This window comes from Ranitomeya imitator, chromosome 2, assembly GCF_032444005.1.
Source record: "Ranitomeya imitator isolate aRanImi1 chromosome 2, aRanImi1.pri, whole genome shotgun sequence".
NCBI lineage: Eukaryota > Metazoa > Chordata > Amphibia > Anura > Dendrobatidae > Ranitomeya > Ranitomeya imitator.
Window position 1 is genome coordinate 311,935,791 of NC_091283.1, and position 16,812 is coordinate 311,952,602.

At 40.3% G+C, this 16,812-nt stretch overlaps 1 protein-coding gene across 2 annotated transcripts in view; it reads right to left on the minus strand.

The window, feature by feature from the left end:
- Nucleotides 1-1,706: 1,706 nt before the first annotated feature.
- The window catches only part of LOC138663401 (oocyte zinc finger protein XlCOF22-like), a 40,068-nt gene continuing 24,962 nt past the window's right edge, over nt 1,707-16,812 (minus strand). The window contains exons 1-7 of one of the 2 annotated variants that reach the window (XM_069749585.1): nt 15,106-15,578; nt 13,545-13,694; nt 13,236-13,415; nt 13,030-13,153; nt 12,849-12,946; nt 12,560-12,650; nt 1,707-3,443 (exon numbers count right to left, since the gene is read on the minus strand). In XM_069749585.1, the coding sequence (XP_069605686.1) occupies nt 2,011-3,443; nt 12,560-12,650; nt 12,849-12,946; nt 13,030-13,153; nt 13,236-13,415; nt 13,545-13,622 (2,004 nt within the window). In that variant the 5' untranslated portion in view covers nt 13,623-13,694; nt 15,106-15,578 and the 3' untranslated portion in view covers nt 1,707-2,010. Of the gene's footprint in view, nt 3,444-12,559; nt 12,651-12,848; nt 12,947-13,029; nt 13,154-13,235; nt 13,416-13,544; nt 13,695-15,105; nt 15,579-16,812 lie in introns of those variants that run through there. The other variant, XM_069749583.1, reaches the window with a different exon arrangement.

Here is a 16,812-nt window from a genome sequence, read left to right on the forward strand (position 1 = left end):
TTTCATTGTCTGCTCGCTTGTTGCATGTTTGCTTCTAATTACCTCTTGTGTCTTACTGACTCACCCTTAAGATACCTTCACACTCAGCGACGCTGCAGCGATACCGACAACGATGTCGATCGCTGCAGCGTCGCTGTTTGGTCGCTGGAGAGCTGTCACACAGACAGCTCTCCAGCGACCAACGATCCCGAAGTCCCCGGTAACCAGGGTAAACATAGGGTTACTAAGCGCAGGGCCGCGCTTAGTAACCCGATGTTTACCATGGTTACCAGCGTAAACGTTTAAAAAACAAACACTACATACTTACCTTCAGCTGTCTGTCCTCCGGCGCTCTGCTTTCCTCTGCACTGTCAGCGCCGGTCAGCCGGAAAGCAGAGCGGTGACGTCACCGCTCTGCTTTCCGGCTGGCCGGCGCTGACACAGGACACAGGATGCAGGAGGAGTGCAGAGAAGCAGAGCGCCGGGGACAGACAGCTGAAGGTAAGTATGTAGTGTTTGTTTTTTTAACGTTTACGCTGCCCTGCGTTTAGTAACCCGATGTTTACCCTGGTTACCAGTGAAGACATCGCTGGATCGGCGTCACACACGCCGATCCAGTGATGTCAGCGGGAGTCCAGCGACGAAATAAAGTTCTGGACTTTCCTCAGCGACCAACGATCTCCCAGCAGGGGCCTGATCGTTGGTCGCTGTCACACATAACGATTTCCTTAACGATATCGTTGCTACGTCACAAAAAGCAACGATATCGTTTACGATATCGTTTACGATATCGTTATGTGTGAAGGTACCTTTACAGGTCTCCGAGAGACTAGGCTTCAGTCTTGTGGAGACTTCTTATAATTAGTTGATCTTACTACCTGGGAAACTGTTCTTCCATTTTGCTTATATAGTTTTTTGACCTATACCTGGCTGTTCACATGTTTACATGATTTTTGATCCGATTGTAATGTGGCACTTGTCATCTTCTGAACCAATCGTGTATTACAAAAATTCACTGTTTATTCTATGAATGGCCACTGTAGGTTATTCTATTTGAATTTGTTATGTTGTGTTATGAAAATTTTTCTTAAATAAAGAATTAAAAAAAAAAAAAAATGCAATAACGGGCAATCAAAAGAACGTATCTGCACCAAAATGGTATCATTAAAACCGTCAGCTCGGCATGCAAAATAATAAGCCCTCATCCGAACCGAGATCACGAAAATTGGAGATGCTACGGGTATTGGAAAATTGCGCAATTTTTTATTTTTAGCAAAGTTTGAAATTTTTTTTACCACTTAGATAAAAAATAACCTAGATATGTTTGGTGTCTTAACTCATAATGACCTGGTGAATCATAATGGCAGGTTAGTTTTAGCCTTTAGTGAATCTGGCAAAAAAGCCAAACAAAAAACAAGTGTGAGATTGCACTTTTTTTGCAATTTCACTGCACTTGGAATTTTTTCACCATTCTCCAGTACATGACATGGTAAAATCAATGACGTCGTTCAAAAGTACAACTCGTCCCGCAAAAAATAAACCCTCACATGGCCATATTGATGGAAAAAAAAAAGTTATGGCTCTGGGAAGGAGGGGAGTCGAAAAACGACAACTGAAAAAAGCTCCGGGGGTGAAGGGGTTAAAGGGGATGTCCACTACTTGGACAAACCCTCCTCACTGGAAAAGGAACGGTTTATCCAACTTCTACTTTACAAATCCAAGACATGTTTAAAATGATGAATTCTTTATTTTTTCAAAGTTAAATTATAGTCATATCAAAAAAGTTTTCTTCTTTCAGGGTTGAAACAAGTAGGAAAAATGTATTTAAAAATCATAGTGAAAAGATTAATAGAATACCAAATGCGTTTAGAAAGCAAGTGTGTTCTTAAACTTGGCTCACGGTCTCCACTTTTGGACATATCAAACAATAAGATATTGGTGAAAATATTTCTGAAATTCTGGACAGGTGAAAGGATTCTTCCGAGTGGGTTCTCTGGTGCCTATCCAAATCTGATTTCTAATTAAACCATTTCATACATTCTGAACATGGAAAAGGCATCTCAGGTGGCGATCAAGATTTCCTTTCCGGTTAAAACATTTCCCACATTCTGAACATGCAAACAGCTTTTCCACTGTGTGAGTTCTCTGGTGGTTAACCAAAGTAGATTTCTGTGTAAAACATTTTGCACATTCTGAACAGGAAAAAGGCTTCTCCATTGTGTGGGTTCTCTGGTGGTTAACCAACACTGATTTCTCGTTAAAACATTTCCAACATTCTGGACAGGAAAAAGGCTTCTCCCCTGTGTGGGTTATTTGGTGCTTAACCAAAGCTGATTTCTCGTTAAAACATTTCCCACATTCTGAACAGGAAAAAGTCTTCTCCCTTGTGTGAGTTCTCTGGTGCTTAACCAAAGCTGATTTCTGGTTAAAACATTTCCCACATTCTGAACAAGAAAAAGGCTTCTCCCCTGTGTGAGCTCTCTGGTGCTTAACCAAAGCTGATTTCTGGTTAAAACATTTCCCACATTCCGAACAAGAAAAAGGCTTCTCCCCTGTGTGTGTTCGCTGGTGCTTAACCAAACCTGATTTCTCGTTAAAACATTTCCCACATTCTGAACAGGAAAAAGGCTTCTCCCCCGTGTGAGTTCTTTGGTGAGTAACAAGATTTGATTTCTGGCTAAAACATTTCCCACATTCCAAACATGAAAAAGGCTTTTTCCCTGTGTGGGTTCTATGGTGCTTAATCAAATCTGATTTCTGGTTAAAACATTTCCCACATTCTGAACATGAAAAAGGCTTCTCTCCTGTGTGTGTTCTATGGTGCTTAATCACAGCTGATTTCTGGTTAAAACATTTCCCACATTCTAAACATGAAAAAGGCTTCTCCTTTGTGTGGGTTCTTTGGTGTATAACAAGATTCCTTTTAAAGTTAAAACATTTCCCACATTCTGAACAGGAAAAAGCCTTCTCCCTTGTGTGGGTTCTTTGGTGAGTAACAAGATTTGATTTCTGGTTAAAACATTTCCCACATTCTGAACATGAAAAAGGTTTCTCCCCTGTGTGGGTTCCCTGGTGTATAGCAAGATATGATTTGTGTTTAAAATATTTTCCACATTCGGAACAAGACATTTTTTCCTCCACTGTGTGAATTTTTGGATGTTTAAGAAAAGACTTTTTGATGGGAAAACTGTTTCCATATTCTGAACATGAAAGCGGCTTCTCTGATTTAGGAGAATTTCTGTTTTTAATGCTTATTTTGTGACTCTGATTTTCCTTAGTTGTTGCTAATGAATCAGAAAACAGGACCTCTTTCAAAGGATCAGGTGAAAGTTTCTTGCTCTGAAGGGATGATGGTATACCTGGAGTAATGGCATCAACTTCAATTATATCCAGTGGGATTTCAAAATCATCCGATTTAAAAATTGAAAATTTCAACTGTTTCTCTGATCTCTTGGTACAATCATCTGTCAAGATATAAACTAATTATTGTTTTTGAATAAAATTTCTTTGAATGTCATTTAACATTTCTACTTAACTTGTCTCTAAAAATGGTAAGTTATGTAAAAATATTTAACTCTTCACCAAGACAATGACAGTTCACAGTCTAATAGAAACTCTCATAGGAAGAACCAGTGCAACACGGTGTTCAGCTATTTATTCATTCTGCCTCCCAAATATGGAATAAAAAGCAACAAAGGGACGTTATGTTGACAAACATAATACCAATAAAAACTTCTACTCATGTAATAAAAAACAAGTCCCCACTCAGGTCCATCATCTTTCAGTGGAAAAACAGAGGTTTCCACATTATTAGTGGCTCAAAGGCTCTTGAAAAATAATATGGCTTTCTTTAACCAATCCAGCAATAACCACTATCCCAAAGTAAATTTTCCCCCTCGCTTCTGAGCCTTTCAGTGTGCCCAAACCAAATGTATTTGGAATTACTATAGTGAGAAGAACCCACTTAATTTACGGTGTGTGTGCCTCCTGGAACACAATCAGGGCACTATGCGTTGGGTAATAAAACTGCATATTTGTAATTTTTTTTTCTCCCACATCCACTGTGTGCTAATTTCCGGAAAGTGCCTGTGGAATCAAAAATAGTCACTACTCCAATAGATTGGTTTTCTGAGGGTTATAGTTTCCAAAATGGAGTCATTTTATGGGGATTTCTACAGATCTGATTTTCTGAAATTTTGTCTTATTAGGGCTTCTGCAGATGGGGTGTCAAATCTCTTCTGGGATCTGCTCCTATGACGTCACGAGGCATGTCCTTATTCATATGGCAGGAGTAGACATTGGAACCATAAGCTTTGGACGACATAGGCTCGATTCAGCCACTAAGATTAGGGTGCCTGGGACGACAAGTAGTACCATCCAGTCTGACAGTATGGGTGTATGTGTTGTCCAGCAGAAGTAATCTGCTCCCTGATTCAGCCAACTGGATAGTACCATATTTTACGAAAGATCAAAGCTGCCAGATACAGCCTTGTTCTCCTCTAGTTCAGTCCTCTATGCTCAGCTCACGGCTTGTGTGTTTGTTTCCTGTTGTGATCCCAGCCTGTTTGCTGACTAAGAAAATTTCCAAAACAATCCACAGGGAGGAGATTGGAACAAAACAAAATCTTATAAACTGCATGCTCCCAAAACACCAGAAGCCTGACAAACAAGATGGAAGAACTAGAAGCAGAAATATCTACAGGTAAATATGACATAGTGGGAATAGCCGAGACATGGTTAGATGAAAGCTATGACTGGGCAGTTAACTTACAGGATTACAGTCTGTTTACAAAGGATCATAAAAATCAGAGAGGAGGAAGGGTTTGTCTTTATGTAAAGTCTTGTCTAAAGTCCACTTTAAGGGAGGATATTAGTGAAGGGAATGAGGATGTCGAGTCCACATGGGTCGACATACACGGAGGGAAAATTAGTAACAAAATTCTCATTGGGGTCTGTAACAAACCCCAAAATATAACAGAAATCATGGAAAGTCTACTACTAAGGCAGATAGATGAAGCTGCAACCCATAACGAGGTTCTTGTTATGGGGGACTTTAACTACCCGGATATTAACTGGGAAACTGAGACCTGCAAAACCTATAAAGGCAACAGGTTTCTGCTAATAACCAAAGAGCAGCACTTTAAGACATAATGCTATCTAATAGACCTGAGAGAATAACAAATCTGCAGTTCGGCATCTAGGAAATAACGACCACAATATTGTACAGTTTTACTTGTCTTTCGCTAGGGGGACTTGTCAGGGAGTCACAAAAACTTTGAACTTTAGGAAGGCAAAGTTTGACCAGCTTAGAGATGCCCTTAATCTGGTTGACTGGGACAATGTCCTCAGAAATAAGAATATAGATAATAAATGGGAAATGTTTAAGAACATCCTAAATAGGCACTGTAAGCGGTTTATACCTTGTGGGAATAAAAGGACAAGAAATAGGAAAAATCCAATGTGGCAATTAACAGTAAAAAAACAAAAACATTTACACAGGATGGCACAGTTGAAGCTCTAAAAAAACTATAGGGAGAAAAACATTTTTATCTAAAAAACTAATTAACGCTACCAAATAGGAAATCGAGAAGTAAAACTAATCCCAAACTGTTCTTCAACTATATCAATAGTAAAAAAAATCATAAGTGAAAGTGTAGGCCCCTTAAAAAAATTGTGAGGAAAGAATGGTTGTAGATGACGAGCTAATATATTAAACACCTTCTTCTCCATGATATTCACGGTGGAAAATGAAATGCTAGATGAAACGCCGAGAGACGAAGAAAACCCATATTAAGGGTCACCAATGTAACCCAAGAAGATTAAAATAGATAAATCTCCGTGTCTGGATGGCATACACCCACGAGTACTAAGAGAACTAAGTAATGTAATAGACAAACAATTATTTCTTATATTTAGGGACTCTATAGCGACGGGGTCTGTTCCACAGGATTGGCGCATAGCAAATGTGATGGCAATATTCAAAAAGGGCTCTAAAAGAGAACCTGGAAATTTTAGGCCAGTAAGTCTAACCTCTATTGTTGGTAAAATATTTGAAGGGTTTCTGAGGGATGTTATTCTGGATTATCTCAATGAGAATTACTGTTTAACTCCATATCAGCATGGGTTTATGAGAAATCGCTCCTGTCAAACCAATCTACTCAGTTTTCATGAAGAGGTAAGCTATAGACTGGACCAAGGTGAGTCATTGGACATGGTATATCTTGATTTTTCTAAAGCGTTTGATGCCGTGCCACACAAGAGGTTGGCACACAAAATGAGAATGCTGGCACTGGGGGAAAATGTGTATAAATGGGTAAGTAACTGGCTTAGTGATAAAAAGCAGAGGGTGGTTATAAATGGTATATTCTCTAACTGGGTCGTTGTGACCAGTGGGGTACAGCAGGGGTCGGTGTTGGGACCTGTTGTCTTCAACATATTTATTAACGATCTGGTAGAAGGTTTACACAGTAAAATATTGATATTTGCAGATGATACAAAACTATGTAAAGCAGTCAATACAAGAGAAGATAGTATTCTGCTACAGATGGATCTGAATAAGATGGAAACTTGGGCGGAAAGGTGGTAGATGCGGTTTAACAATGATAAATGTAAGGTTATACACATGGGAAGAAGGAATCAATATCACCATTACACACTGAATGGAAAACCACTGGTTAAATCTGACATGGAGAAGTCATTGGGGATCCGAGTTAATGATAAACTTACCTGGAGCAGCCAGTGCCAGGCAGCAGCTGCCAAGGCAAACAGTATCATGGGGTGCATTAAAATAGGTCTAGATACACATGATGAGAGCATTATACTGCCTCTGTACAAATCCCTGGTTAGATGGCACATGGAGTACGTTGTACAGCTTTGAGCATCGGTGCTCAGGAAAGATATAATGGAACTAGAGCGAGTACAAAGGAGGAAAATAAAATTAATAAAGGGGATGGGGGAACTACAATACCCAGAGAGATTAGCAAAACTAGGATTATTTAGTCTAGAAAAAAGACGACTGAGGGGTGATCTAATAACCATGTATAAGTATACTGTATAAGGGGACAATACAAATATCTGTCCAAGGATCTGTTTATATCAAGGAATGTGATGGTCACAAGGGGGCATTCTCTGCGTCTGGAGGAGAGAAGATTTTTCCACCAACATTTAAGAGGATTCTTTACTGTTAGGCCAGTGAGAATCTGGAATTCCTTGTCTGAGGAGGAGGTGATGGCGAACTCAGTCGAGGGATTCAAGTGAGGCCTGGATGTCTTCCTGGAGGGTAACAATATGGTATCTTACAGTTATTACAGGTCCTTCTCAAAAAATTAGCATATAGTGTTAAATTTCATTATTTACCATAATGTAATGATTACAATTAAACTTTCATATATTATAGATTCATTATCCACCAACTGAAATTTGTCAGGTCTTTTATTGTTTTAATACTGATGATTTTGGCATACAACTCCTGATAACCCAAAAAACCTGTCTCAATAAATTAGCATATTTCACCCATCCAATCAAATAAAAGTGTTTTTTAATAACAAACAAAAAAACCATCAAATAATAATGTTCAGTTATGCACTCAATACTTGGTCGGGAATCCTTTGGCAGAAATGACTGCTTCAATGCGGCGTGGCATGGAGGCAATCAGCCTGTGACACTGCTGAGATGTTATGGAGGCCCAGGATGCTTCAATAGCGGCCTTAAGCTCATCCAGAGTGTTGGGTCTTGCGTCTCTCAACTTTCTCTTCACAATATCCCACAGATTCTCTATGGGGTTCAGGTCAGGAGAGTTGGCAGGCCAATTGAGCACAGTACTACCATGGTCAGTAAACCATTTACCAGTGGTTTTGGCACTGTGAGCAGGTGCCAGGTCGTGCTGAAAAATGAAATCTTCATCTCCATAAAGCATTTCAGCCGATGGAAGCATGAAGTGCTCCAAAATCTCCTGATAGCTAGCTGCATTGACCCTGCCCTTGATGAAACACAGTGGACCAACACCAGCAGCTGACATGGCACCCCACACCATCACTGACTGTGGGTACTTGACACTGGACTTCAGGAATTTTGGCATTTCCTTCTCCCCAGTCTTCCTCCAGACTCTGGCACCTTGATTTCCGAATTACATGCAAAATTTGCTTTCATCAGAAAAAAGTACTTGGGACCACTTAGCAACAGTCCAGTGCTGCTTCTCTGTAGCCCAGGTCAGGCGCCTCTGCCGCTGTTTATGGTTCAAAAGTGGCTTTACCTGGGGAATGCGGCACCTGTAGCCCATTTCCTGCACACGCCTGTGCACGGTGGCTCTGGATGTTTCCACACCAGACTCAGTCCACTGCTTCCTCAGGTTCCCCAAGGTCTGGAATCGGTCCTTCTCCCCAATCTTCCTCAGGGTCCGGTCTCCTCTTCTCGTTGTACAGCGTTTTCTGCCACATTGTTTCCTTCCAACAGACTTACCATTGAGGTGCCTTGATACAGCACTCTGGGAACAGCCTATTTGTTGAGAAATTTCTTTCTGGGTCTTACCCTCTTGCTTGAGGGTGTCAATGATGGCCTTCTTGACATCTGTCAGTTCGCTAGTCTTACCCATGATGGGGGTTTTGAGTAATGAACCAGGCAGGGAGTTTATAAAAGCCTCAGGTATCTTTTGCATGTGTTTAGAGTTAATTAGTTGATTCAGAAGATTAGGGTAATAGGTCGTTTAGAGAACCTTTTCTTGATATGCTAATTTATTGAGACAGGTTTTTTGGGTTATCAGGAGTTGTATGCCAAAATCATCAGTATTAAAACAATAAAAGACCTGACAAATTTCAGTTGGTGGATAATGAATCTATAATATATGAAAGTTTAATTGTAATCATTACATTATGGTAAATAATGAAATTTAACACTATATGCTAATTTTTTGAGAAGGACCTGTAGGTTCTTTAGAAGGACGGAGAGCTGGGAATTTATTCTGACGGAACATAGGCTGAACTGGATGGACAAATGTTTTTTTTTAGTCCTTGCTAACTATGTTACTATGACACTCTTACGTCTTCCAATTTAGTATTTTCTCTGCCTTACAGGTTCTGACCCAGCGACCTGACTATTGTTCTTCCTGTTTCACACCACCGAACCGCAGGCAACACTGTTGCCCAAGCCGGGGGGGGGGGGGGGGGGAGTCTCTATGTAAGTCCAGATCCATGTAGTGGTGCTAAAGGGTGATGAGCAAGATAATCCTTGGGATCAAAAAAATGGAGTAGATAGCGCCAAGCCTGTTCGTGATGGCCATCTTCTGAGCTGACAGGTGGCCACAAACACCGCTCCTAATACATTGTGTCTTCAAACTATTCCAGTAAGATCTGGATTCAAAGAGCTAAATGGCTCTCTTTCCCTTCTCAACCCTGAAATGTGCCCAGACAGTAATGTACAACCGTAAATAGGGTATTGACGGATACAAGAAAAGTCGTAAAATAACTTGTGAGGTCCATCTGTTTGCTATAACCCTTTGTGAAATTGAAAACATTTGGGCTTATACAGTGGGGAAAAAAAGTATTTAGTCAGCAACCAATTTTACAAGTTCTCCCACTTAAAAAGAGGAGAGAGTCATGTAATTGACATCATAAATAGACCACAACTATGAGAATCAAAATGAGAAAACAAATCCAAAAAAAAAAAAGAAAAAATCACCTTGTCTGATTTTGAAAGATTTATTTTGCAAAATATGGTGGAATATAAGTATTTGATCACCTAAAAACATGCAAGATTTCTGGCTCTCACAGATCTATAACATCTTCATTAAGAGGCTCCTCTGTCCTCCACTTATTACCTGTAGTAATGGCACCTGTTTGAACTCGTTAACAGTATAAAAGACACCTGTCCACAACCTCAAACAGTCACACCCCAAACTCCAGTATGGTGAAGACCAAAGAGCTGTCGCAGGACACCAGAAACAAAATTGTAGCCCGGCACCAGGCTGGGAAGACTGAATTTGCAATAGGCAAGCAGCTTGGTTTGAGGAGATAAACTGTGGGAGCAATAATAAGAAAATGGAAGACATACTCAAGACCACTGATAATTTCCCTCGATCTGGGGCTCCATGCAAGTTCTCACCCCTTGGGGTCAAAATGATCACATGAAAAGTGAGCAAAAATCCAAGAACCACATGGGGGACCTAGTGAACGACCTGCATAGAGCTGGGACCACCATAACAAAGGCTATCATCAGTAACACACTACGCCACCACGGACTCAGATCCTGCAGTGCCAGACGTGTCCCCCTGTCCATGTCCAGGCCCATCTGAAGTTTGCTAGAGAGCATTTGGATTATCCAGAAAAGTATTAGGAGAATGTCATATGGCCTGATGAAACCAAAGTAGAACTGTTTGGTAGAAACAAAACTTGTCACGTTTAGAGGAGACAGAATGCTGAGTTGCAACAATAATACCTACTGTGAAGAATGGGGGTGGCAACATCATGCTTTGGGACTGTTTCTCTGCAAAAGGGATCAGGACAACTGATCCATGTACATTAAAGAATGACTGGGCCCATGAATCGTGAGATTTTGAGTGCTAATCTCCTTACATCATCAAGGGCATTGAAGATGAAACGTGGATGGATCTTTCAGCATGATAATGATCCCAAGCACATAGCCAGGGCAAGGAAGGAGTGGCTTTGTAAGAAGCATATGAAGGTCCTGGAGTAGCCTAGCCAGTCTCCAGATCTCCACCCCATAGAAAACCTTTAGAAGGAGTTGAAAGTCTGTTTTGCCAAGTGACAGGCCCAAAACATCACTGCTCTAGAGGAGATCTGCATGGAGGAATGGGCAAACATACCACCAACACTGTGTGCCAACCTTGTGAAGACTTACAGAAATGTTTGATCTTTGTCATTGCCAACAAAGGATATACAAGGTGGGCCATGTATATGGATACACCTAAATAAAATGGGAATAGATGGTGATATCAACTTCCTGTGTGTGGCACATTAGTATATGGGAGGGGGAAACTTTTCAAGATGGGTGGTGACCATGGCGTCTATTTTTAAGTCGGACATTTTTGATCCAACTATTTTTTCCAATGGGAAGAGGGTCATGTGACACATCACACCATAAATCATCCAGCTGCAGCAAGGAAAACTAAATCTCCGAGCAGTCATAAATACTCGGAGACCACCCGAGCGTGCTCAGGAAACCCAAGCAAGGAGTATACTCGCTCAACATCACTATTAATGACCAAATACTTGTTATCCACCATAATTTGCAAAATTAATCTTGCCAAATCAGACAAGGTGATTTTCTGGATTTGTTTTCTCATTTTGACTCTCATAGTTGTGTTCTACCTATGATGTCAATTACAGGCCTCTCTCATCTTAAGTGGGAGAACTTGTACAATTGGTGGCAGACTAAATGCTTTTTCCCCCACTGTATTTTGTAGAGAATTCTAAAATTATCACCACATGAAGCGACACATGTCAGATTTGAAAAATGGACCCCAATTAGGAACACAAAACTGGCTGCGGGAACTGGTTATCAGAGTATTTTGGGCACTAACTACTGTAGTAAAAAACTGACAATAGACAATAACACATCTACTGAAATGATCAAACAGACCAATCTACATCAGTAAAAAATGAGTAACTAGTGGTGAAACCTCTCTGGAGCAGTTACAGTATGGGGCTTGGTGGTTCTTGGCAATATAAATAAGCGTAATTTTCTGTCAGATGAGTTTCAAGAAGAAATATTAGATAGTCAAAGATAAGAGTAGAGAAAGTATTATTACTCCCCATTTCAGGAGAGATTGTGCAGTAATCTGAATTCTTTAGGATTTAAAATATAATGAAATTTATGACGTGGAGTTAATCCATGAAACCAAGGTTTGAGCAATGCCAACATATCTCCTGCAGGGATGAATAAATGTATTTTACAGCCATCAGTCGCGCACAGCTTAGAGATATATCATGGCACAGGTGTAATGTTTTTTATGTAGTTTATCATAATCCTCCTTGAAGTTAGTTGGTTTTAAAGAAATTAAAAAGTCATGATAAAGGGAAACTGTTGTTATAGTACAGAAATTCACTCTTGGCCTCACTGCACATTTAATGTTGTCGATCATAAAAGTGAAGTTTGGCCAGAAAGACTGGACCTGGTCTTGTAGGGACCATATGAGAACATTCAGCAGCACAGAAGAGGAAGAAGGTAAATTCATCGAATAAGATATCAGGATTCTAGGAATCCAACAGCTGCATTACCCTCCACTTTCTCTTACAGGCCCATTATATTTTTCTTCAAGTGATTTTCTTACTTGATAGCACATTCTACGTCATTTGGCTTTGTAGTTTACAGATCTGGGCAGGTAATGGTCATTGACTACTAATCCCAAGGGGGTAGGTGGATACTCCAGGTTGTAAGTTCTATAGAAAAGGATTTAAATTTCACAAAGTAATTTCAACATTTCCAAATAGAGCAGAATGTTGTGGTCTATAGGCAAAATGATGATCACACGATTGTGATACGACCAGAATAGACTATTGATAACGCAGCCACAGCTGGTGACTGAGAAGAATCTGTGAATTCTCTGCATTTAGTGGTTTCTACTCACCTGGGTAGTCATATGTGGGAATCTCCTCTTTAAACCAGTCATCGCCCCTCACATAGGTCTCTGCAGTATTAATATGGGTCAGATCTTCTCCCTGAAACAAATATTGTAAAAGTCACAGTCAGATGGAGAAGTCACATCTATGATCAGCTCTAATCCTGCCATCTCCACCGTTCTCATTACACAAGTATAAAACATATAATACTGGTGGATAAAACAAGACTGAGCATGAAACCTTCACAGCCTTCTACACATCATAGGGGAGGTCTCATGACACCTTCTCTCCATCTACCTGATGATCCTGAGGAACATTGGGATCTTCTTGTTTACAGTCCTGTGGAAGAAGAGGACGGGGACATCTCTCCAGTGTTGTCCTCGTACTGGATAGATCTGAAGGAAACACATACAAGGACAGAATTCATTATTTACATACAGATAATTATAGGCTGTCTGCATTTAGTCCTGTCTATTACCTGGTGATGTTAGGGGTTGAGGAAGCTCCATCATGATTTCCTTGTATACATCTTTGTGTCCCTCTAAATACTCCCACTCCTCCATGGAGAAATAGACAGTGACATCCTGACACCTTATAGGAATCTGACACATACAATGATACCATCATCCCCTGATCCCTTCATAGTGTTACTGTATAATGTCCCAGCATTCCCAGCAGTGTCACCTCTCCAGTCAGCAGCTCAATCAACTTGCAGGCGAGTTCTAGGATCTTCTGGTCATTGATATCCTCATAAACCAGGGGGTTACATGGAGGCCTTTGGACTGGACTTATGGTTCTTCCACATTCCTCAGACACAGGGTCTTGACATCGCCCACTAGAGGTCTTTTTCACTACTGTGTAATCCTGGTTATGGAGAGACACATTAATAAATCTCACTACAGACATTTCCAGAGTCCTCACCTCTCCAGTTCTGTCCATCTGTTATTCCCATAGATAAGAATGATGTAATGTGACGTCATCAGAATCTCTCACCTCTCCAGTAAGCCGGAAGAGGATCTCTAGGGTGAGGTGTAATATCCTCTCCGCCATCTTGTCTCTGTCCATATCCATCCTTGATGGGCAATTGAGGAAAATTTTCTTATATAGAAGATCTTCACTCAGAGGATCTGATATTGTAGAGACCTGAATGAGAAGAAGATGAGCCGATGTAACATCATAAAAATCCTGTGTAATAATATAATTATTTGAGATAATAAGGGAAACACATGAGGAGATAGAACGTGTAGATGTTGTATTCTCTAGTCTTTTATGGACTGGAACATAAGTTGAATTGCTGGCTAAGACATCTCCATGCTCCCAATCACTGGCTATGTTTCTTACTGCTTCAGCAACTGATTGGCTGTAGGAATCACAAGTTCGTTGGGAATGACTAGGAAATACAGTGACCGGCGGGGGACCCAAGCAGCAATGGTATTTTTTATTATTTTACAACATACCACGTTCTTCCCTGACATATACTAATAAAACCTATATATTTAGGCCACAGACAACAAGCAGCTTCTTTCTCGGAATCGGCAGCTGAATACGTTCCTCATAGACTCATCTTCCATAACGCTAATTCTCGTCTCATTTACCGACACTGGAATCGGCATTAGCAATACTGCAGGAGATATTCATTACACGGGACATAAGAAAGAACTACTTCATCTTCTACTACGGATCTAAAAACATATTTGTCCAGAGTCCATCACTGACTCCATCCTTACCAGCCATCTATATGAATGTTTTACGTGGCCGTCTATATGAATTTTTCCCGTCTTCCCTGCACTGTAATCTTCTATAACGTTAGATCTCATGTCTAATTCACACACAGAAATTTGAGGCTTTTATAAAAGCTTATTTGTAAGAACATGACAGGAGTTGTTTGACGTCAATATCTCCATGTACAGTGTTTTATTTTCTCTTTATATTAGGTTTTTTTTTAGCTTTTTTTGTAGACCTCTATATATTACATGAAAAATACCCTTAAAAATATTAGAGATGCGGGTACTGTGGAAAAATTATACTGTGTGTGTGTAGGGGCCAAGAAACTGGCACTGTACGGTATCAAGAATGGGATAAGTGAGGATTTATTATCTAGTGGTTTGGGTGGAAGAATATTGTGTGGGACATCTTGTACTATCATAATGTGTGGGGGATGCTGTGGGAACATTATACTGTGTCTGGGGGCCAAGAAAGGGGCACGGTACTATGAGAGTAATACAGGTTTCCTTGGTTCCAGTCTTTCATAGTTGGGTCGTTTGTATCTATCAGCGGAAAAGGAGCAAAACCATTGTGATTCTTATAAGGAGACAACACAAACCCCCCTAAATATAACATTTTATAACAACCCCACAATCTGTGACCCTTCAGGGTAAATCGCTCTCTCACCATTGGATTAGAGCTGATACTATGAAGCTAAAGTGACTAAACAGACTTTCTGTCACCTCCATAAAGGGGCACTTAACTGTGTTTGTCAGAACTGTCCGAGGATTATTAGAGGTGATAGTTCCCACCAATTAGAAGGGACACCTGTGGATATTGGGGTCTTTACCTGCTACAGTTCTCGTGGGATTTACTCGGTGAAGTGCTGGAATCACTTTCTCCTAAAGGGTTAAATGGCGTCTGTAACTTCAATGTCTTTCTATGAAGCTTCTTCTCTGAACTTTCTTCCTCTGTTTTCTGCCGTATTTCTATTACTCTCCGGAATCAGGAATGTATTAAGTCCTATAGAAACTGCAGAGAAAGAATCATTTCTAATTCTGTGCTTCCAAGATTCTTCTTGTGGGAATTGGCTGCCATATCCCCTGTGCAATATATTTCTAGTATTATTGGTTTATAATACAGTAATTCAATGGACGTGAGATGGTTGTTTGTTTATCTCCCTTTTCTCTTCTATTCTTGTGTCATGCATTATTTTTAAGTACATTTGTTCTGACATTTGACATCGGATGGATCTTATGTCACGGATTTGACAGGTTCGTCTCCTGAATTTTTTAATAGGACTTACAGGTGGAACCAGTCCTGAAAGCAGAATATCCAGCAAGTATTTGCCATATATTCATGATATAATAATATAATTGTCATCAATTGTATCTAGTAAAATGCTTAAGTTCTCGCTGCTCGAATCCAGTAGGTTGGGGAGGCTTGACTCGAGTACCGAGTATAATGAAAGTCAATGAGAAACTCAAAATTTTTTCCAGAAGACTAACGAGAGGGCAGGAAAATCGCTGAAATGGATTGAAAGAGCGCTCAAATGGAATAGGAACAGCATTGAGAAGATACCTGGACACATCTCTGACTTGCAGGTCACAGTCTGACCGGGAGTGACCTATGAAGCGTCTTTCTCAGAACAAGGCTCAAAAGGTTGTACTACAGAATTGATGGACCTCGTAGGAGCACTGTGGACTATGTCAGAGCTGTGAGGCTAATAAATTGGTGAATGAGCGACTGTCTCTTGTCTTTATTCATTTAAGTCTCTCTTTTTAGGCCTTTCAGGTTTCCATTTGTGGACTGCATCGGAATGCTTGGACTACTTCTGGCCAGCATGGATTTTTTAAAATCAATATACATTTTTGTGTGATAGATACCTCTCCAATATTAATCCCAGAGATTGATGTCAGCTTACAATACACTGCTGACATCAACCCCAAAATATATTAGCCCAATTGCTAACATACCAAGGCAATCAGGAAGAGCCAGACAAAGTGCCAGAATTGGTGCATCTAATGAGATGCACCAATTCTGGGACAACTGCGGGCTTGCATTTATATGCTGGGAATGGCCAATATTCATGGACCTTTCCAGCTGGATAATATCAGCCCCCAGCTGTCTGGTTTACCTTGGTTGGTTATCAAAAATAGGGAGGATCCCACATGATTTTTTTTAAATTAATTATTTAATATGTTTAAAAAATGTTAAATACGCCCTTTAGGGCAGCATGAAAGGCACTAGAGGGTGCAAATTTATAATATTTAGGGTGGAATGGACATTAATCTAAGCTCTTTCTCCTATAATAACTCTCTCCGAACTGCTTCCAGAGGACATTGTGGTTAGCATCTTTTCACCTGGTCTTATATTAACCCAGTGACACGATGCGGCCAGCCAGTCACAGTAAAGCCAAAATGGCTACGGCATTGCCGTATATGGCAGGCAATAATACAGAAATAACATTTCAGGAGTACAAAGATCTAAATAAGAAATGTAAAAAAGAAATCAAGCTAGCAAAGTTATCCAAAGAGAAACAAATTGCCAGCGATAT